General features: G+C 31.4%; 1 protein-coding gene across 4 annotated transcripts in view; it reads right to left on the reverse strand.

Annotated features, from left to right (window-relative positions):
- The window catches only part of GLS (glutaminase), a 75,150-nt gene that overhangs the window by 22,453 nt on the left and 28,502 nt on the right, over nucleotides 1–24,195 (reverse strand). The window contains exons 1-8 of one of the 4 annotated variants that reach the window (XM_006207284.4): nucleotides 19,757–23,764; nucleotides 18,940–18,972; nucleotides 18,793–18,851; nucleotides 15,760–15,826; nucleotides 15,241–15,291; nucleotides 12,454–12,630; nucleotides 10,565–10,696; nucleotides 9,483–9,575 (exon numbers count right to left, since the gene is read on the reverse strand). In XM_006207284.4, the coding sequence (XP_006207346.1) occupies nucleotides 9,483–9,575; nucleotides 10,565–10,696; nucleotides 12,454–12,630; nucleotides 15,241–15,291; nucleotides 15,760–15,826; nucleotides 18,793–18,848 (576 nt within the window). In that variant the 5' untranslated portion in view covers nucleotides 18,849–18,851; nucleotides 18,940–18,972; nucleotides 19,757–23,764. Of the gene's footprint in view, nucleotides 1–5,831; nucleotides 8,514–9,482; nucleotides 9,576–10,564; nucleotides 10,697–12,453; nucleotides 12,631–15,240; nucleotides 15,292–15,759; nucleotides 15,827–18,792; nucleotides 18,852–18,939; nucleotides 18,973–19,756; nucleotides 23,765–24,195 lie in introns of those variants that run through there. The other 3 variants (XM_072961583.1, XM_072961584.1, XM_072961581.1) reach the window with 3 other exon arrangements.

Consider the following 24,195-nt stretch of genomic DNA (forward strand, 5'->3'; position numbering starts at 1 on the left):
TTGGTCCAGCAACTACTCAATGAAGAAAGCTAATTGCAGACTTTTCTAAAAAGGAAGGTGGCACATTGGTTATTACTTCATAGTCTGACTCAGTCCTTTCTCCTAGTGATATTTTCTGCTGAACATCTACATTGTTGCCATGAACAGTCAACATGAAGCTTAATACTAAACAATGACATACTTTTGAACCTCTAGCTACGTGGAATTAAGTGAGCCAAACATACAATTTATGAAATTGAAATTTTTAAATTTGATCCAGGAGTCCCAAGGATGTTTAGATGCCAGTAATATTTACTGCTTGCTGATATATGGCACAGAAAACTTGCCACTGTTAGTCTTAGAGTTATAGAACTGAGGCAGCCTCGCTGTTTCTACAGATGATTGTAACCCCAGCCCCCCACCCCTCCAGGGTGGAAAAGGAGGGGAACTTGCCTCTTTGTTTTAGAGCGGCATCTCCAACACCTAACATACTGCCTGAACGCTGTGGGCATGTTTGTGTGTAAATAGGGAAAAGCAAAGCAAAGCAAAACAAAACAAAACTCAGAAGCTCATGCCCATGGTATTATACCACATCAAGCTACCCACCCGAATCCTATCCTATGTCCAACTGCCCAGCACTCATCGATGCTATTTAAGTCCAGAAAACACAAAGTAAATCAAAGTTTCAATCTATTAAGAGTTTTTGCAGAAGATCCCAAGTTCTTAACACAAAGTTCTAAGCCTCACAATGGCACTGAGTAAGAATTTTTGCAAAAACAACAAAACACAATATGCAAAGAATAGCAGCCCTCTATCCAGAAGTCCCTACCTACAAGGTAAATGCACTAACACACAAGTAGATCATTACATGACAAAGCCCAACATATAAGAGATAGCCAAATAAACAACAGTGATGGTTCTATGTGACAGACATACATGGTGAATGTAAAATAAAACTGTACAACAGAGACAAAATAAAAATTATAGCTCCTCAAATTTTTATTACTTGGCTAAAAACACAGCATATTAGCTTTTTCTCCTTTGTTTCTCCTTCAGGTGAAAAAGAAAAAATGTCATACAATGTCTTTTTTAACAGCATGTTTTAGCTGAAACATTTCACAAGCAGGTAATAGAAGGTTAAGCTCTACTTCTCCTCCTCCTAAAAACCATCCCCTAAAATTTCTCTTTCAGGTAAAAAGAAGAGACAGTAAACCAGGAATATTTTATTGGTATGATTAAAGAGGGTTAATACTATTAGTCACCACAGAATTTTAATAAAATCACTTGTCTTGCAATTTCACCAAAGGATGTCAAAGAAGTTCTATTTTGCAGGAAATGTAACATTTATTCATTTCAATTCAAAGCAGAAACAGTATTACTTGGTTCATCTCTTTATTTAAATTATAAATCTTGTGTATAGACCTTGACCCACAGATACATGCATTCAACATTGATTGTAAAATAAATTATCAACAATAAGCTATATTATATTTTAAAAAAGAAGTTTAGACTCTAACACTTATGGGCTTAATAAAAACTTTCAAAGAAAATAAAAGAGTGGCAAATGTCAACAACACTAAAAGATTTGGAAATGAACATATCAGCAGTATAAAGATTTGAAAATGAAAATCCACTTTATGAGCAACTTTGATATAACTTTAAAAATTCATGTTCAGCAAAAAATGAATTATGATAGGAAAGGATAGAAAAGAAAGAATATTCAAAATTAATAGATTTGTGAGTTTTTCAATTAGGATCTTTACATTTTGTGTGACTGTGAGAAAGAACAAAACAATAGACCTTGGATATAACTCAATTAATAATTTATACCATAGTTTTCTACAACATCATTAATCTCATTAAATGGAAAAAAGACTTAAGTTTTATGTTATCCCCTCAAAGGACAAATTGTAATTGTCCTTAGCAATGATTCATGAAAGACACACGCAGAATAATGACAACTAGTAATTTTAACCTAAGTTGTTTAACAAGGGGCTGAAGATCATGATTTTAATTTCGATTTCACAATGGACTGGTCGAAACATGAATAGTTATATTTGCATAATTTATTTTAATATTTTAACATCATTCTATTTTAACAGGTATAATGTGAAAGCAACATAACTTATATTGAATAAGAGCCAGTCTCTTAAATGTTCAGATTCTCATCTTCACAAACTTGTCGGAGAAAAGCTTCCTAAATAAGTTTAGATTTTGAGGAGAAATCACTATTTCCTTTTCAGAGTAATAATATTCAAGTTTCAACATTTAATTCAACTAAGTCTTTTGAAAATTAATGCATTTCAAGAACAGCAATATTCATTCCTTTCATAAATAAAAAATAAAAATCCCAGAACTATGAAAAAATATTTGTACTGAAGACAATATACACAATAGAGTACTAAACAGACAAACAAGGAGCCTTATTCTGAAGCTACTCAAAGATCCAAATATTGAAAATAAAAACAATGGAAGTAACTAGATATTCTGCATGGTATGTGTTGGGAAAAGCTAATTCACAAAGAAAAAGAAAATTTTTTCCCAGGAAACGACTGTTTAGAACTCCAATAAGTTTCTGTTATTTAAAATATTTTTACTTATTTAGCCTAACCCCAAAGGAATTTATTTTAAAAAGCCAATGGTACAATATTTATTTTTAGAGTCACATTTCTGCTGCTCTTTCAAAGGTTCTAGGGTAATGTTTCATTTTTAGAACTACTGTATAATTGAGACACTCACTTCTACCTTTATTAGTCTTTAGAAATGTGGCATATAACTATATACTGGAAAAACACAATTAAGTAACTTTAATAAACACTGATGGGACGATTAGTCTGCCAAATAACTTAGCCCTATTAACTAGGACTGCCAATTACGCTTCTCAACAAAAATAAACAACCAAGAAACAAAAGGTTGTCCAAACAAAACATAAAACAGACCAACTCCATCAAAAAAGAGGGAAAAAAATGCTAATTGAGAAAGCAAGGTGCTATCTGGAAGACAGTTGGGAGGAATAGGAGTTTGCACCAGATAACCTTTAAGATTACTTTCCAGCACATTCAAGTGATTCCAATAAATTCCAAGATTATGGTAAATGAAAAAACAACAAAGATCTAGAAAGGTTGAACTATGCTTTAAAAATAAAACAAATTCATACAAACTTGTAGTTGCCGGGGGGGGGGGGGCTGGGTAGGGACAGACTGGGAGTTTGAGATTAATAGATACTGACAGGTATATATAGAATAAACGAGTTTATACTGTATAAAAATATACAGGGAAATATACACAAGATCTTGCGGTAGCTCATGGTGAAAAGAATATGAAAATGAATATATGTATATTTATGTATGACTGAAAAACTGTGCTCTACACCAGAAATTGACACAACATTGTATACTAACTCAATACAAAAAAAAAAAAAACCTAACTATAAAACTAAATAAATAAATAAATAAAACAAATTCTTTACCTGTTTACAGACTATGAATTAAAATCATGAGTTCCAAGTGGAATTGCTGGGCAGAGGAGATTTTCATTATATAAACAAAAATCACAGAAATATTAAAACAGACATTTAGTATTATTTCAGGTAAGAATTTTTCCTTCCAAAAGCTAAGCCCTCCAAATAGATAATTTCAACCATCTGAGCCATTAGAATTGAAAATATTCCAGCAAGGCAAATGCTTAATGAAATAAAAATCTTTCTTTTTAATAACGCTATGCCCAGGAAAATCAGATATTCAAATTTGGCTTAAACATAAGTTCACCAAATTGTTCATTATCACTGAGATTTTAACTAAACTATTTCCAAATTTTAACTCAAAATGAGATTTAGAGTTAAAAGTCTAATAACAGTAACAACACTATGAGATCAATAGCCAGAAATTTTCATTGCATTACTCCTTCCTATGAAGCCTCCATACTGGACTGCTTATAGAGCTCATCAAAGCAGTTGGCACAAAGGATCATTACTTGCCTATTTTTTTTAAGTGACTGAACTTGATATACTTGAATGTATGTTCATGTATAATTTTGGACGTGAAATCCATGACAGTAAATGGACCAAATTCAAGTCTATTCTGAATAAATCTAAGTAAAAATCTGAAGAGTTGGGCCATGATGCATCATAACAAGCCATATCTCCAACATCTGGTTTTAATTAAACATTATATTTAATATAAAATGGTAAAGAAGGAATTAGACAGAAAGCATGTTACTTTTTTTAAATGCATTTTAGCATTTTCGAGACCATCAAGGAGAAAAAACAAATTTTTTTTACAAATGAATAGCAAATTAGATTCTGAAAACTAAAAATCGTGCACAATTTTTTTTTTTTAGAATAAAACTATTCCATATGGTTAACTGTTCAAACTGAGAAGTACATTATTTTAAGTTCAATACAATCCTTCTAAACAGTCATTTCGGAAACTACTTTAAAGTCAGCTTCCAGATGAAACCTGATGTTCTTGCTTTCCCTTTTGTGGAGTTCTCCCACATCCTAAATTCTCCTACCCTGACAGTGCTGGTAGTGAATGGGAGCAAAGCAGAAACCACAAATCTTTAAAGGTAAATTGAACAAGTAAACTATGTCATATTTTATAAATTCTGGGGCAGCCAAAATGTTCGAAGTTCTCTTATAACAAAACTTGGAATAGATCAATGAAGCATTTATACATGACACACTACGTAGAAATAGCTGCTGCTGATTTTCAGAATATGGATGGATGGATGGATGGATGGATAAACAGAGACAGATAAACCGAAAGACAGATTGACATATATTAGATGTACATGCAAACACATATATATATACACACAACACACACGATATATAAATTTCAGGATACAGGCTGACATATCAGTATATGTCAGTGGTTCTTTCTACACACATACATGCCTATGAAACTCTGTACTGTTAGATAAGATCACCAAGCTCTTTGAGTCACCTCTCTCTTTCAAATGGATTAAAAACATCAACAACAAAAACAACCCCAAATGATCTTTAAAAAGTGATCATAAGCTTACATATATTGAATACACCATGACAATGGAACACCTTATTTACTAGTCCCAAAGGAATGTTATGAAAAAAATCCCACAGATAAATACAAATTCCTGTAAACAACAATATTTCTCCTTCAAATAGTTTTAAAAACTTCCACAATATATTTGGGACATCTTCTCTGCATACGAATGGTAGATTTCATCAAACAAAATTTAAAGTACTGTATTTGACCTACAACATATGGAATCTAGGTATAATTTAGACCATGCTATAGACATATACTAAGTTCCTTCTGAAAATCAAATTCCTTAAAAAAGCAGTTAAAGTGAATCTCAAATGCATAGTTATTTTACTCAGTATAAATTCTACTGAGATTGACAGTTCTATTCTAAAGCAATTCATTCTCTTTATCTGATTTAGCAATGTTTTTCCTACTCTAGAAAACAGATAAAACAACAGTCACATAGTGAATCAGTGATATTCTTCCTCGAAAGCAGAAAGAACCTGGCACATAGGATAGTTTTTTTTTAAGTTGTCAAATGGAAAAACAACAAAAAAAAAAAAATTGGGAGAATAGTCTTTATTCAAATACTTCTAGTACAACCAAAACGTCCTCCCCGCCAAAAACCCCCACCAATGTTACACTTCTTTAAAAAAAAAAAAAAGACTCAAAGGAATCTCTTCAGTGTTTCTAGTTTTTCTTCACTGCAGCCTCAGAATTAACTAAAAATATAAAGTATTTTTAATAGTCTTTTCATAAAGGATGATTCTTTAGGTTAAAATTCCAACTATCTTGTTGTACTTAAAATGCTAGATATGCTTTCATCAAAAAAAAAAAACAATAAAATCAGCTTAAAATAAATTTATTGTACAATACAAAAAGTAGGCATACTGGAAAATAAAACGTACATTAATATACAAAGCAAATAAAAGAAAGCTAAATAACACAAATGTTTTAATCCAAACACTAAGATAAAATGCACAACATTTATGCTAAAAATAAAAGTATTTCAGAAAGGATATGCATTTCAAATGAAATGTTAATGATGGGAACAAAAGATAAACAAATATGCTAACTTCTAAATGCTTGAATATCAAGAATCAGTAATGGCATAAAACATTAAATCCAACAATGCTGGGTACTTTTCAAGAACTTCATTTGAAAAGATATTTAAAATACTGAAAGAATCAAAATAATGTCTTTAAATCTGGCAAAGATTTTCCTTTTTTTTTTTTTAAAGTTTGGAGGCCTATTCACAATGCTTTCCTTCTTCCATTTACACCTTCCTACAAAAATTTCTGGCTACTCATTCTTAACAAAACTCTATAAACACAGTAGCCTAGATAAACCTACTTCATTGGTAAGTAGGCATTTAAGCCTTATCAACATAGTAAGTTCACAAATTAATAACATAATTTTGAAACCTACACAAATATGGATATAATATGAAATACTAAAATTTCATTTTATAAAGTAAAATCTACCTCCAAATAAAATAGTAAGATGTAAAAATTAGGTCATAGGAAAAAAAAGCCTTTTTTGCGAACTCTCAGTTAAGACATTCAGTTCCCTGAACCACAAAGGGCTCTGTGAAACTAATACAAATAACAGGGTGTGAAGGTATGGCAGAGGTGAGGGCTTCGGACACACCGCTCTCCTGTACAAGCCAGGAGCATCCAGCTAGGATTTGCATCTGTTCATTAGAGGAACATTCAGGTAGTCATAAAATCCTTGGTAATCTCCCCTAAAACTTAACATACAATTATTTAAATATATGTTTAATACTTCAATTACACCCCAAAGGCTTTTGACCGACAACTTTGGGAGGGAACTTCTTTTCCTAATTTCATAGTTCCCAAACTCAAAATATCATCTAATCAAGATTTTCTATATCTGTATTTGCACTAGCAGTTAAATCATCCAGTAAAATCTTTTTTGCTACACGATAATTACTTTTACAGACTTTACCCTACCACATGTATGCCATGATGCTATAAGAAACTATCAAGCCCTCCTCTTTGACCTCACTCCTGCCCCTCCCAAGTCCTGAAGCTGTGGGGAACTGTGGGGAAAACCAAAGAGGTATACGGAGGAAGGAAGAAGTGTGAATAGGTCCTACAGAATTTTCCAATTACTTTGCCAAGACAGACTTTAAACATTGTGAATTATTTGAAATTAGGTTGTGTAGAACCTACAGTCCTTTTAAAAACAAGTTTTGATTCTCAATATTGCATTTTTATAATCGAACAAAAGGATTCAGATCTAACAGATATCTTCGAAGCATACTTACTACCTTCAGACTGAATTCATTTCCTAAGTACTCTAAGAGTTCAAATAGAACAAACTTTATGAGGCGTTATTATAATTTATCATAAAAGATTCATTAGCATTTGTCAAATTATTATGATAATAAAATTATTAAAGGCTAAAAATCAAGATTCACCATTCATACTTAAATATAACAGGAAAAATTATGTGGATATTACGAAAATAAAATTGTTCAGGTAAACACTTCACTTGAAGACACTCACTGTTGCTTCTTCTGAGTAACCATTATAGCTTTTTAACAGTGAAACATGTCATTATCTTACATCTGAAATTCTTTGGCCGGAATGTTTTAATAACATAAGACACTCCTGTACATGACAATTCTGACAGAACAGAGGAGTTGCAAAGTGAAAAAGCAAAAACAGGACTTATATTTTAAAGTGTTTGATAACATTTTCAGTGAATTTTTTAAAATTTAAAACAAACAAGAAAATGCCAATCTATCACTAAAAATGGCATAAAATGTTAATTTAAGCTAATTTTATAATCTACTGCTCTATTAAATAATTTAGAATTCATTACTTTGCCTTTTTAGGTTTATATTTAGCAGAGAAATACTTTCTATTGCTACTACAGATATGTCAGTTTTAAAACTGGAAAAGAAAAAAACAAAATGTGGTGAAATTTATGAGTTCAATGTGTGGGTTTCAGAACTAAGAAATCACAAATTCCTGTTACTATTTTAAATTGGGACTATCAGACTACTATATAATTAAATTTTTAACTACATCAAGAAAAATTTAAAGGAAATTTTTCCTTTCTTCATTTTTAAAAAATAAAGCAAATTTGCCTTATTTACTTATAAATACTTTTTAAAAGACTGACAAATTCATTTTTTAATCTATTAACTTTATACAAAGATTAAAAGAAAAAGCTCTATGGCTCCATCACCCAAGGTTGAGAACACAAAAAACTCAAATAAATATAGTATGCAAAAAACTAAAGATGTTTGAAAGGTTAAATGAAGAACATTCTGAAACTAGAACCCATTTCTTTAGCTTTTCTCTCCCAGACTTTCCATTCTATACACTACAGTTGTAGAGATGTCCTCATTTGACTCAGGTGACACTTTTTTCCATACTGTCTCTTTTAAAGCAAGTTCTTGTTGGAGACTTTCATAGTCCAATGGTCCAAAGGAATGCTAGTTGTTCAAGCAACATACATAATTTATTAGTGCACTTGAGTGAAGAAAGGTCCAAGCTATAAAACGGTATTTTTCAATGAATGTTATTAAAGTCTGTTAACATTTTCACCCACCACCATCTGATGTTTTGCTCCATGTTACTTGTGTTGACTCCCATGGAAGTTTCTATTTTGTTGGCTTTGCATAATTCTCATACATTATTAGAAGTTACTTTGATTGGAACGATAGGAAAATTTACTTAGTACCTATTAAAAATATTTTCTACTTTTAACTGCTTTATACATATTAGCTTCAAGTCTAATTAGGTAAGTTTACTCTCAACATTTTCCACATGGGATGCAAAGGAATTTAAATTCAAAACAAGTCCCTTAGTCCAGTGAACAATGAAGACAAAAAAAATCTTGTTCCTGAAATTTAAGTCCTGACTCCTTAAAGTATATATATGTATGTGCAAAAGCATGAAGTCAAACATACTGATAATAAACAAATATTACTTTAAAATAACAGAATCAGGAATATTGCATTAAACATTTTTTATAGAAAAATATTTCATCTACAGTGGCCTATAAAACATTATAAAGCTTTGTAAGGTCTCTCACTAATACTAAAATCCCTTTCCCATCTACAAATCCATCCACATCAGAATAAACTACAATTTAAGACAATAGCTGACAAATATAAAGAGTAAAAACAGGCTTTTTCTTTATAGCATGTAGCACTTTCCAAGGTGTCTTCTTTTAATAGAATCAATTCTTAAAAATATTGCTTAAAATAGCCGAAAAATGGGGGAAGGAAGGAACCCCTACTCCTAGGCTAACCAGTTTCAATTTAAATAAAACAGCCATATTTAATATCTATGTACTACTGGTCCAGGATGAAAATGTCAACAATTTCTTTACACTCATTTGATATTAGTAAAGACATAAGGCCACTAACAATTAAACCATGTTTTATTTAAACTGGTGAACATTATTTTCTCTTTCTTAAAAAAATTATATAATAATCTAAATAAGAATTTTGCTTACCCTTTGATCACCACCTTCTCTTCGAGGATCAAGTTTTTTTGCAAAGTGTCGCAAATTATCATAGTTATGGAAATTACACAGAGAAACAAGATCCTGTAAATAAATAGAACAGGTATAAGAAATTGGCTAGTCACTGGCTATTGTCTTTTCATATTCTAACACATTACACTAATGCTGTCAAATTAATTACTACGTCACGTAAAACACCACTGCATGTTTAACAAAGCAGCATGATGCACCAAGAGGAGGGCTGAAATCAGAATAAGACATCGATACAAATTTTGAAAACACTGCTTACTAGCATGACTCTAGAGCTCAGCCACTCAAGTTGTTTAATTTTCATTTTCTATAAAATGGGCATTATAGTAACAGTCCACATGAAAGAATTCTTGTATGAAATAACTATATAGTATCACAAAAACAAAGAAATATTCTGGTTACAAACTATTATAGTCTTTAAGGAATCCAATGTCATTCTCTGGCTTTTGTAAAACATAAGAAAATGAAAAATAAATTGGAATTTTAATTGAGAAAGTCTGCAGGAAAAATTACGGTAGTGAATATTCTAGGAAAGTAGTAAGTGTAAATAAAATCAGAAGACAGAATGTTAGCAAAACTTAGGTCACAACATAAAATACTGAACTAATTAATAGTAGTAATGCTTTTAAATTATAGTACTTATTTCCTAAAAAAACAAAAACAAACAACAATAACAAAAAAACAAACCCCAGACTTTCAAAGGTAGTTTAATGCATAAAGGTATTCAGTCATGCAGATTAAAGTTCATACTATAAACTATAATAATCTTCATATTTTTCTGAGCTTTTGGAAACTGAAAACAAATTATAACCATAATAATTAAAATATAAGCATAAAACAAATGTAATTTTCTGTGAGGATGACTATATGGGAGCTCTCTGGTAGTAGTAACTTAAAGCTCCTCTGTGAACACTTCCAAGGCTACCAAGTAACTGGCAGTCAGAGTGCCAACAATCAATAAACTAGGGAAGTAAGTAAAAAAGTAGAATTAACAGATGGCTCAACTTATATGATCATTATTCTCATTAAGAAAACATGCTTACATGACAGAAGTGAATTCCCTTAACACTATTGCCCATTTTGTCCAGAGGAGGAGACCAGCACATCATGCCCATGACATTGGGGACAACTAAAAGAATGCCCCCAGCAACTCCAGATTTGGCAGGAAGACCAACCTGAAAGTAATTTGAAAAAAGGATATTTGTGTTAACATTTTAAAATAAGAGAAGTTACGTCCAACAAGGGACCGGTTAAAAAATTATGGTATCTATTCAAACAGCAGAGTTCCAACATTAAAAATGTTGTAGGTAAGTATTTGTAAACATGTTTAAAATATAGTAAGTGAAAAGACAGTTATAAAACAGTTGGAATGTATTTAAATAAAGAAAAAATTTTGAAAGATACATTCTAAGGAATTAAAGGAGATTACATCTAAATGGAGGAGTAATGCATTTATTTTGACTATATTTTGACTTTTGACTATATTTTCTAATTGTTCTATAATAAACAGGTATTGCTTTTAAATATTAAAAGTTATTTTCAAAAAATATTTTATGACTAAAAACAATGAGAAATTATATCTTACTAAAAGATTCTCTGTGGTATACTGGCAGAGAAATTCTAAAGGATAGAGATAAGATGGTACTATTTCAAATTAAGCCTCTTTAAAACATTTAAGTTTACATTATATAAAACTTGACAATAATTATAGTAAAAGACAAAATTAATATCATCAGGACAGTGTTCATTAATGGCTTACTAATATTCAGACACTGAGTACCTCTCACCAGAAGCACTCTTGCACAAAACGAAGCAAAACAAAATAATCACCTGAATGGGACCTACCAGTTTACAGGTAATAGAAGGGAAAATGGAAGGGACATAATAAAGAAAATCTAGACTCTGAGAAACTGTACAGGAAAAATAACCCAGTTTTTCCAACCAAAAATAAGAAGAAGAAAGAGGTGAAGGTGGAGACTAAAGATTAAAAAAAAAATAATTAAGAGACACAACCAAGCACAATGTATGGCCCTTATATGCAACCCAAGAGAAGCAAATTGTAAAATAATTTTTAAGATAATCCAGATAATCTGAACACTGACTAAATATTTTGATGTTATTAAAGATTAAAATTCTTTTTAGACTTTTACACATGATAACGGTGCTGTGGGTTTTTTAGAGTGTTTATCATTTAGAATTACATACTGAACGGTGAAAAGGGTATGGGAAATAGGTATAATATAGATGAAACAAGATTTGTCACATACTGGTAAATTTTTTAACATTTTTTCATTGAATTATAGTCATTTTACAATGTGTCAAATTCCAGTGTAGAGCACAATTTTTCAGTATACACGTACTGATAATTATTAAAGCTGAGTAATGGGTAACCTTAAATGCATCTATTTTTCTGTTTTAAAATTTTCAAAATAAAACAAATTTTAGGACATTATGACTTGACACAGGATGAAATAAGAAAAGTCTATGATATTTCACAAATGGCAAATGCACAACAGTACATTAACTTTAATATATTTTAAGTCCTTTAAAATACTTATGGCTGTGACCAAAGATGTTAAACATCACAGTTAAGCACTTTTTCTGAACTTAAAAGATTCCTGAGTTATGTAATCACCATAATGCTAAACATTAACAACTAAGAGTAAAGTCTGCATGCACTAGGCTTGTACACTGAAATGCCTTAAAAATAAAAGTGATGAGGTTCTATAAATTAAACTTCAAGTTCTTAAGAACATCTCAAAGACTGCTTAACTCTATTCCTTACGAATTCTGTAACAAATTAACTTTGAAAACAAGCCTGTCTCTCAAAAATTAATGTACAGCTTTAGAAGCAAAGTTCAAACTGCATTTTTAAAAGAGCTAGTCCAGACTAGTTTCCTGCCAGAGAAATTAAGATGAACCAATTACTTACATGGAAAGCAAACTGCCCTGAGAAATCATACATGCCACAGGAATGCATCAGACTGAGTGTATTTCGAACTGCTTCAGGGCTCAGTACTCTTTCACCAGTAATTGGGCAGAAACCACCATTAGCCAGTGTTGCAGCCATCACACTAGCTGATTCACAAGTTACTTCAATGGAGCACAGCTAAAAGGAAGAAAAAACTAAATTCTGAAAACTTAGGTTCACATTATTTTTAGTATTACATTTGACTTCTAAGATAATCTATTTTGTCTGGTACTTCATACAGAACTGAAATCTTTCTCCCAAAGGGATATTAATTAACTTGATGACATTACAATGATTTTTAATTTAAACAATGTTCTAGCTCCTTTAAGGCTTATCCTAATTTGCCCAGCCATTCAGTCTTTTTTGGGGGGGTGGGGGGGTGTAATTAGGTTGGTTTGTTTGTTTATTGGAGGTACTAAGGATTGAATCCAGGACTTTTGCACTCTACCACTGAGCTATACGCACCTCCCCTCCACCCCACCATCATTCAGTCTTTTAATGGCAGAAGTAGGATAGAAAGAGCCAGTTCCTAAGCACTAAGATTTCTAACTGCCTCATGTAATATTCAAATTTGCTTAAACATTAATGTTTCCTGTAGGATACACAAATATAATTATTTTTAACTTGACAGGGAAAAAAAAGCCATGATCTATTTTTAAGATAAAGCAACATACATCAGTATTATGACAGTTAGTATCTACACAAGAAATTGTGACTTTTAAGAATAAAACAAAAAAAAGACACCTTGCCTATAACAAAGCTCAGCATCCCCATACAGCAACATGCAAAGGACTATGGGAAAACAAATCTAAGCTAGTTCCACCCTGCATGCTCTGTGTGCCTAAACCAAAATATTACATTTTAAGCCATTTATTAACATTCAAATACTTTTTTGATATTGACTATCAGTGCTGGATATAATGAAAAAAGTAATGTCCAGGTACAATGTAGGGTGAAATTTTTGCATTTAAATATAATCAAAATAACAGAAATAGTTTACCACACCAAACCTAAGTTTATCCATAAAACTAAAACAATAAATAAATGCTCTATTTTAATTTTTGTTAACAGTAACCAAAACTGAGGGGAATTTGGAAGAGAAAGAGAGGGTAGGAAGGGGTCAGAGGAAGAAAAGACTTCAGTTCTCAACTTACAATTTTCCTTACTCATATTTCAAGATCTATAAGAGGCACAAAGGGGTTTGGAAATAGCAATAAGGAAAACTAGTTAACTATAGTGAATTAGGAGCCACTGAAACTGAATAGGAGCCACTTTTTGACTCACTTTCACTTTTGCTATTTATATTAAAACCCCTTCCCTATTTCTTCAGAACTACAGAATCTACTTACTATACAGACCCATGTGGCAGACTTAGAGTAAATGTGATTTAATTATGAAAGGCTTTCTAACAGAAATGATTTAAATTCCAGTGACCATTTCCTAATTTATAATTTATAACGAAAATTTTGTTTGTCATAAGGTTATATACTTCCAATTTGACAAATCCCAATTTAAGAGTACTCTCCTGGTACCCTGATGGATGTTCAATGAGATGCAGCCATTCTCCAAAAGAGCAAGTAAGGCTTCCATGGCTGTCTCTTGATTTTTGCCCTGAAGTATAGAAATTTTGCAGATTAGTAGCACCTAAACTATAACAGCCAAAGTTAAATATGTATACCAAGGGGAAAAAAACCTTTAACATAGAAGAACTCCACTTGGCTAGGGAAAAAACAAAGGCTACTGGATAAAAAGTAAATCTGACACTATGTTTCACATAACACTTCATAGTTTCAAAGGAATTTCACACACATCTCATGTTATTGCCGATGCAATGCAGGAAGTTAGGTCAAGCATAGGCTACATAATGAAACCAGGGCTCAGTAAGTGAAACTAGGTTACATGGCTAAAATGCGGCCAGGTTAGACTTTGATTTTATATTGACTATGGATTCTCAATTCATAGTTCTTCACATTGGCAGGTGACAAACAGTTACCTGGACTTCCATCAAAATCTACTTCATTATCAACTTTCCTTACATATTCTTTAAGATTACTAGAAGGTTAAAATTAAAGAATCTTCAAAAGTAAAAACAGGTAAATGTAAGGTAAACCAGAAACAAACAATAATTAATTTATTACTATGTAGCTTCATATTACAGATTCATCAGAGGTACCAAAGGTATTAAATTGGTAAGAATGAATTGAACTGAAAATATGAGGGGGAGAGGGATGTCCAGGAAGGACATCTTAAACTGAGTTCAATACCATAGTAGATAAATATGCGAGTGGCCCTTCCCCCTATGAATATGAAGAGCTCCTCTAAATTGCTAGAAAATCCACTATGTGACACTGAAGGAACAAACTGAACAAACTGAGAAACTGCTGCTTTAAAATGATGAATATAAACTTTCTGATAAAGAAACAAATAACTCCTCCAAACAAAACTTAAAAACTAAGAGAACAGCTCAGTTTATAATAAAGAGAAGCCAACTGCTGGAGCTGTACATTATTTTTCACACTTCCTAAATATAATGTTTTTACAGAAAAACACATTTCCCTGTTACATTCTGAGACGTACTCTTTTTTGGAGATATAGACATGAGATTACCTTTCACGAGGATTTTTGGAAAGTATTCAATGGGAAATGTATTTTTTCTTGGCCTAGAGCCAAGATTTCAGAGACATCTAAATTCTTTAAAATGTGACACACCCATTTATACACACAATTCATACAGTTAAAGTAAATTACCTGGAAATAGAAGTCTAATATACCAACCATGTCTGTGCCTTCTGGAAAACACTGAAAAATACATAAAGGCAATTAAAAACATAGGCACACAGAAAAAATATATATACATAAATAAAAGATACATGAAGAGTAAATTTAAAATGTACATAAAAGTTTTATTCTAATTGAGAACCAAACAGCACACAAAGGGTACAAACACGAAATCTAAGACAAACAATAAAGCAAAATTACATCACATATAGATTTCTAGATACTAGTTTAACTGACAATGATAAACTGATTCATAATTCATGAACCAAGTTACCAAGTTAAATTTTTAAAATCAAGTGTAATCAGTAGTCAAGCATCATACTTTTTGAAAAAATGGTCCAACTCTTGGGCAAAATTTACATTAATATAACTAGTTAAATATTTGAATACTACTAAATACAAACTGATTTAATGAGATTAACACCTTGATAGTATTAACTCAAGAGCATTTTGCAAAAACTTCTGAAATAGAAACAAAAATTTAAAAACCTTTTTTTCTTTTAAGTAATATCCTATTGCAAAATTTCGATCTCCACTTTCTCTTTCAGACTGAAACCTAGAAGGAAAAAAAAATTGCTCTATTTATTTGCTTTCTGTAAAAGCACAATTATTTTGTAGTTTAACTTGTATAGCAAAATGCAGTATAAAGAACACTGAAGGTTGCTGGGTTCCAGTCCCAGTTCCGTCAACAGGTTAGCTATGTAGCCTTGGGAAGGTCCTTTAAGTGACTATTTTTTCTTTAATTTTCTCAGCTACAATAGGACTGAAATGAACTAGGCCCTTTCTAGCCTTCATATTTAGTGAATAAAGAAGCTAACTTTTAAATTATCACATATTCTATTAAAATATACTTAAAAACTACAGAATCTCCTGGTTCCCCCAAAAGTACAATAGTCAATTCCATCTGAAGGAACTTATGGAAATTTCACTGAGAGAGGAATACCTGAAATGAGCCTTACAGCATTTGCTGCATTAACAAATTACTGGTGGAAGCCTAGGCGGTGGCAAATACCATGCAGTATGAACAGAGTTATAAAAGTATAAAAGACAAGAAAGACTTCACTGAAGAATGGCAAATATTCTGATGTACCTGGGAAATAGGTTCATGGAGAAATATCAAACCAACAAAGGAGACTGGGACCAAATTATCAAGACTGATAAATGCTAAAAAATGTAATGGCTCCTGATTGCTTACAAAATGAAAGCTTGAAGGTTTTCAAATAAGTTACCTTATGAGATCTGTATTTCAGAAGGATAACTCTGACATCAGTTTGTGAAAGGGGAAAAAGAAAGGATGAATGATATTATTAGGAGACTACTGTTAATGAGAGCCACAGGAAGCCTTAACTTAGGCAGTGATGATAGGAATGGAAGGAGAGGTATGCTCAAACATGACAGCAGATGAGCAAGTCTCCTGACCTAACGGGAAAGAGAAACAGGGTGAAGTCTGGTAGAAAGCCTAGATTTCTAACATGATCTACAAAAAGGATGGCAGTATCAACTGACTTGGGATCCCGAGAACAAAGAGCACTTTGCAGTGGAAGAGAATGAGTTCTGACATAAACAGATTTAATTTGTGGTACATTTGAGAACTCAGCCTACAGGTGTTCAGACAGCTGCTGCTAAAAGAACTGTGTGACACTCTTTATTACCGATTATGGGTGGACAGCTCCTTCTAACTGCACATTTTAATATTTCTATGGCCAGAAAAATAATATTGGATACAGAAAAGTTCTTAAAAATCAAGCTGTCAACCTGCTATACTTTAAAAAAACACATCAAGGGGGGAGGGTGTAGCTCAAGTGGTAGAGCGTATGCTTAGCATGCACAAGGTCCTGGGTTCAATCCCAGTACCTCCTCTAAAAATAAACAGACCTAATTACCTCCCCTCCACCAAAAAAAAAAAAAAAAAAAAAAAACCCACATCAATATAGTATAGATAAAGTTCTTGGAAATGAAGTTGTCAACCTGCTATACTTTTAAAAAACACATCAATATAGTATAGATAAAGGACTAACTACTCAACAATGATCACAGTGCCTAGCACATGGCTCTGTTCATCAAACGTTGTATCAAGTGTTTATTATCCACCAGATAACAGGAATACAGAAATGAACTGGAAGATAATTCTATCTAGGTCTTAAAAAAGTCAGTTTAATGGGGATGACAAGGCAAAAAGAGAGAATCACAGAGTAAGTTCAATAAAATATAATATAAAAGCACAGAAGAAAGACGAGATGAGATTCATGAATAAGATACTTAAGATGATGAATAAAAGTTGGTAAGGCAGAAAACATGAAATATGAAGATCACCTACTTAGTATTCATGCTAAAACTGTTTAAGTTTTATCTAATCACAAGGAAACAATCAGATCTAATCAAAATGGGGAATGTCTGCTACAGCCTATGAGTTTGATCCAGCCTGTTTTTATAAATAAAAATTTTTGGAATATAGCTTCATATTGTTCATCATTTGCTTTCCTACTAAAACAGTAGAGCAAGTAGTTACAACAGAGACCATATGGCCCACAAGTACAAAATATTTACTATCTGGTCCTTCACAGAAAAAGTTGCTTAATTCCTGTTCTATAAAACAACTGATTGACACTTTCAAAAAAAGCCATTTAATAACATTTTAAAAAGCAAGGGTCTAGGGTAGGCGAACTATTTTACTTTAAAAAGGCAAAACGGTCATAACAAATCTTATGCATGAACATTGATTTCTTCCTGAAAAAAATCTAAAAGGCCACAAAAGGCATTTACAAAGCTGAGAACATTTATATATTGATAACTATCATGATATTTAAAAATTCATGTTAATGTTGTTAGTAAGTGTATTGCTGGTATTGTGGTTATAAAGGAAAATGTCCTTATTTCTAGGATACACACACTAAGGATGAAGTGTCAAATGAGGTCTTCAAATTAATTTCAAACAGTTTTGAAAAAACCCACCCCACGTACATCTATATTTACATATATGTACATGTATGTGTATATATAGTGAGACTTCTTTATCTGTCCATATAAAGAGAGACAGGCTGAGAAAAAGCAAATGAGATACAATATTCATCAGAAGATAAAGTGAAAGATACCCAGAATTTCATCATTTATTCTTTGACCTCTTCTGTGGACTTGCAAATTTGAAAATAAAAAATTGGGGTAAAAATCAAGTTAGCTAGGCACAGAGAGATTATAAGAGATAAGACAGGTATTATAGGCAAAGAAAAAACTGAGTAAGTGCAGGTAATTTGAGTTAAACTTGGAGTCCCATCTAATTCTATGCTTTCTCACAGAAAGTTTATCAAAACTAGTTAAAGCATTTTAAGTGTTCTCCCTCAGGTAATTTAGAAATCATACATTTCCCTCTAATGACTAAATTCGAAGTAATTACTTATTTACTGAAGTATATATACAAGGAGTCACAAAACAGTATTTAAAATAAAATTCCATAATATAGACTGTAAAAATTAACTTCAAGAGGTATGATTCATTACAAAATTCTAAATCAAAAATCAAACTCACGTTGCATTACTGAATCCAACATATTCATTACCAGCCATCTTATTCAAAAACTGCATTACCTATAATCCAAAGTTATAAAGTATTAGTAATCAAAATACAAATATAAAAAGAATGTAGCATGAAAACTGAATTCTATATTGCACTTACATAGTCAAATTTTTCAGCATTATTCACTCCTTGCTGCAAAGAAATGAGACATAAATATGTTAATATAGGCCCCACCTAGTTAAGTTTTAAGTGAATATAATATCAAAACTTCAAACTGCTAACATTATAATTAATATACTGTGCATTAGTACTTTTAAATCTAGGAATACTTCTAATTTAATATTTACATAAGCTTTTTAACATGTGCTTTCATTAACACCCATATGTTGAGAATGGATCTGAATTACAAAGGGAATGCTTTATTTTAAGTATAACTTTTCCCAACCCAAAGTTACAGAATTTTAAATACAAGTTTCCAAATCCCCTTATCTTTCATAACACCACATAATCTGCTAGAATGTATGCTATTTAATTTCACATTAAAAAGAACTTAAAATAAAGTTTTACCCTTAGAAAAGAATTAAGTACAAATAAATTATGGTTTTCAATTAAGAACAATCTAGTTATATTTTAAAAATAACCTTAAACCAGTATTAGAGTTAGAAAAAGAGTTACATTGCAAAACTAATTTTTTGTATTCTAGTATATGTAAACATTTTGGATGTATTTTACTATTGTAGAGAAAGCTCTACCTTTAATATCTCACTTGTTTAAAAATACTTGAACTAAAAATATATTTCACAGTCTCTAAAAAAAATTAGCTACATTTTGCTATTATGCCAATTAAGCCAATTCAGAGTATGGAAGATGTATTGTTTCATCACTTCTATTTCTCACATGTTAGCTACTGCAAATGTCAATAGGAAAAACCTATGTAACGTAGATCAGTTCAAGTAGCCAAATGGTTTCATTTTACCTCGGCGAAGTTTACAAAGCAGTAAGTTGTAGATCTGAAATCAAACGTATTAATTGGTGATATGCACCCAAAAGAAACAATACATCTCTACTTTTTACAACAGGTTTAAAATAAAAGTAATTTGACAACTACTAAAGCGAAATTTTTAAACTTTACCCTCAAAAAACCCAAAACATTACACTTTAAAATTGTATTATGGGGGGAAAACCTGTACCAGAGTATTATTTAAATAAAGCCAGATTCAGTCTCCACTTTACAAGTGGATTAGCAAGTAGCTGATAATCTGTGAAACCTTTCAAATCAACTTATTTGAGAAAGAATGTGCAATCACATATACAATCAATAGCTGGAAAGAACACCACACTATTTCATCAAAATCAGGCACTAACGAAGTTTAAACAAGATAAGGATAATTTAGCTACAGCCATATTGTAATGACTACCTATGTATTTCTCTAAAGCGTCCTTTGACATATTCTAAATTTTCTTTCTTTATAATACACCAGAAATCAAAATGTAGAAATGTAACTCCAAAGCTGTTCAATGAAAAATAATTAAAAGAAGAAATTACCAACTTCATTGAACTGTTGCAGTTGTCAAAATATTCCATAGATCCTAATGCTGTAAAATATGTAACAACATTTAAACCACAAAAACCTTTGCAACCTTTGAGAAAGCACAAAAAAAAAAAAAAAACAAAAAAAACAACTCTTTTGGAAAAGGATGTCAGCATTTGCATTGGGATGTCACATGGATAATTACTGGTTATACAATTAATCAATGTAAAAATAAACAAGTTACATTGAACTTTCATTCTCTGACTTGTGCCTATAAAACTAATACAAATTTTCTTTATTTAGCTGTCATGTTTAGCTTTAAAAAAACAAAAACTGTTTCAACTCTTGACTATGGTCACATTCTTAGTCTACTTTGTAGCTTACTAAATTAAACTATAATTAGGTTTTGCTTCTTTGCTGTTTTTAAGGAACAACTGATATTTATCAATGTCTACCATTATATAACATTTTGGGTAAACTACTTGAAATGTCCTAGGCAGGTTATGTGAACAGGCAAAATAAAATATCTGATGATTGTGTTGACTCAAGTCTCTCACCCCTAAACTTCCCCATTTAAATGTAAAAGCACTTGATTAATATTTCTTTTATTATCTACCTGGAAATAGCATTTAATTTAAGTTGACAAAATATATTTGCCTCTGTAGTCTCTTGGAAAATCTCTTCATGTACTCCACTGATATATGGGATCTAGTAATTGTTATGATGTCATGTAATTTTAATTTTGAAAAATTAACAGTATAAAGTTTATTTGCAAAGATGTTAGAAAAAAACACACATACACATACAAAATAACTTAGAATAACTCCCCCCCGCCACCAAAGCAAAAACACAACCTGTAAAAAAGAGAAAAAAATTGTCATTTCTCTAGTAGTAGGGTACAGAGAAGTAAAGGAACACATGTTATGAAAATTAAAGCCAGGAATGAGTTGATGGGGACTGGTTAAACTATTCAATTTATTTTGTATGTCTTTGAAATTTTTCACATAAAGTTAAAGGAAAAATGTTTATTTGCTAATAATTTTCCACAATAATTAAAAACTGCTCCTTTAGGGTATTTTCTTTCTCCTTTGAAATAGTCATTGATTTTTAATCAGTTCATGTATCAGTGGATATTTTCTATCATTAGAATGAGGAGTTTTACTCTCTTACTATCTTGAATTTTTACAGATTTACAAGTTGAGAAATATTGCTGACAGATGAGTAGATGGAAATAGGAAAGGTTTTGTTACAGCAATGTCGCTCAGTTCTTAAGACATTTATTTCATTATGTACAAGTCACACAGTAAAATAACATCCTCAAAAATTACATTTAGTACTCTTATTAACTAACAACTTGATTAGATCCTCTTTCCATTTTGCCGAAACCAAAAAACTGGAAATCCGGTATATGACTTGTTCCCAGTCATTAGTGATTATTACAATGATGCACATCCTTAATACCAATGACTACAATGTTTCAAAACTCTCTTTTGACTGTGCCCAAGAAGTTTTTATAACCTGAAGCAGCGCACCATAGTAAAATCTAGGACACAGTAAGTATGCCTTTCTTTTGGAAAATGGGAGGAAACCTAGACCAAAGGTGGGTTAAATTTTAATAACGGCACATATGGAAACAGATTTGAAAATTGACAGTCTTAAAACTCTCAATGCCCCACTATCTCTCGGAAAAAAATTTCCATGCCCAGGGATACGTTTATTACAGTTTTAAATAACTGCATAAGCATTATTAGATATGTTATTTTAATCTTTAAAAAGTTGGAGTAATTTATAGTAAGTACAGTAGGAAAACAAACCAAAAGTTGGACAAAATACATCTACTAAAGTTTCTAATCTATTTATCAAATGACTTTTAAAAAGCAAACCATGTGGTTTGTTTGAAAAGGTCAGTAACCAGACCTTGAGATTAGAAAATTATACAAATTAACTTTTCAATAAACATACCTATCAAATTAAAGAATTTACAATCCTTTGAGGAAAACTTTTATGAATAAAAATTTGATAAAGAGGCACTGAGTTTTAACACTGGCAATTAAAATAATTAATATAACTACACTGGAGTGGTTTTATAGCCTGTTTTTACAATATGCTTATGAACTAAATCACATATTATCTATCATAACACAGGTGAAAATATCACTATTAACAGGGACATGTGCCAATAAATTTAGTATTAAATGACTCATTTAAAGTCAATGCATTAGTCACAGTTATTTTGTAAGTAAATCACTGTATTCCATTCATAAAGTATGGTGTAGAAGCCAATTGAAAATTAGAGATCATAGAGGAAAGACATAGAAGAGGCAAAAAGAGGTAATTAAAAATGATTTTATAAAACATTTAGTCTAATCCCACCAAAGAAAATGCTTTAAAGCTAAATAATACATGGGATTAAAATAGATACTACAGTAAAAAAAGGAAAGTTCTAAATCTAGTATTTTCATAGACTAACCCTAGAAATAAAGTAACAGAAAAGTGAATTCTGTTGGCAATAAATTACTTGCCTCTTATTTAAAAAAAAACCTCATATGCATCAACTGATACAAACAGGAAGTAAACCAACATAATCCTTTCTTATGAATGTTACCAAGTTCAAGGCATCATCCATTGCTCTCCAGAGCCACAAATCACCTTAAAAATGTGGCTTATAAGAAAGTGTAACAGGTTATTGCTAACACGACCAAACTGAGCATTACATATATATTAACTAAATTTGTCTTGATTTTTATAGAGCATACTTATTTTTTTAAAAGAGAAAAAAAGGCTTCAATATTATAAACTCAAAAATACTTCTGATTAAAAAAAAAATCAAGCTTCTTCAAATGACAAAAGCCAGAAACTAATGACAAAAGCCAGAAACTACTACTAGAATCAAGAGACAAACATAGAAGACAATACAACTTACTCTTTACTTTTGAAAATAAAAAAGTAGAAGTGCGATAATTACAACGTTATTCTCATCTTCCCACCCTAACCCTCAAGTTATCACAAGATCCTAACTTTTAAACCGAAACTAGGTGAGGCTAAAAATCATGTAAAGATACTGCTATTTCATCCAGAATAACTGTGCTTTCAAAATTTATTTTCACTCTTTACTTTAAAGCAAACAACCAGATTATCATCATCGAATAAAACAAACTGCATCAAAAAGCATTCCTTTGAGTTTAGCAGCTACCACAGAGAAAAAGAGAGGAAGTATAGTACCTTGATGGTTTTTAAATCATGTGCATTTTAAGTACAAAATGACATTTGTTTTTATGAAGGTATTTACCTATATAGCTTTGTTTAAATTTTTAAATATTGGAGTATTCCTACAAGTTTAGTAGTTAAGAATTTATTGCAACAGGTTCCTTCTGTCCAAATCCTCCTTTTTTTCCACAATCTGCTAATCCTTTTGAACATTTGCTCTGCCTCTTCCCCCATTTCCTGAGGATCACCACCAATCCTACAAGGAAAAAATATCAATACTACAAAATTATGAAACAAAGAGTCTTACTAAAGACTCTACTAAAGTTGTGTGTCTGTGTGGGAGGGGGAATAACATGAGGAGGATGTTTTAATAGCACCATAATAAAGTCTTGAATTTTGAAAGAAAAAAAAATAGCCTTAAGGTCATCAATTAAAAGCTAAAACACAGAATTTACACCTAGTAGCCATGGTAAAATAACCACACTTCAGATACTCAAAGCACAAGCTCCTTGAGAAGAAGCCTAGTTCCTTACAGACAGCAAGCACTGACTAGTGCCCAAAGAATGACTACATATTCTCACTGAAAATTAAACTGACTTTTAAGGAAACAAATTGTTATCTTTCGCATAAGTTAAAATTAAGAAAATAATGACACAACATTGTAAAATGACTATAA

This window comes from Vicugna pacos, chromosome 5 (assembly GCF_048564905.1).
Source record: "Vicugna pacos chromosome 5, VicPac4, whole genome shotgun sequence".
NCBI lineage: Eukaryota > Metazoa > Chordata > Mammalia > Artiodactyla > Camelidae > Vicugna > Vicugna pacos.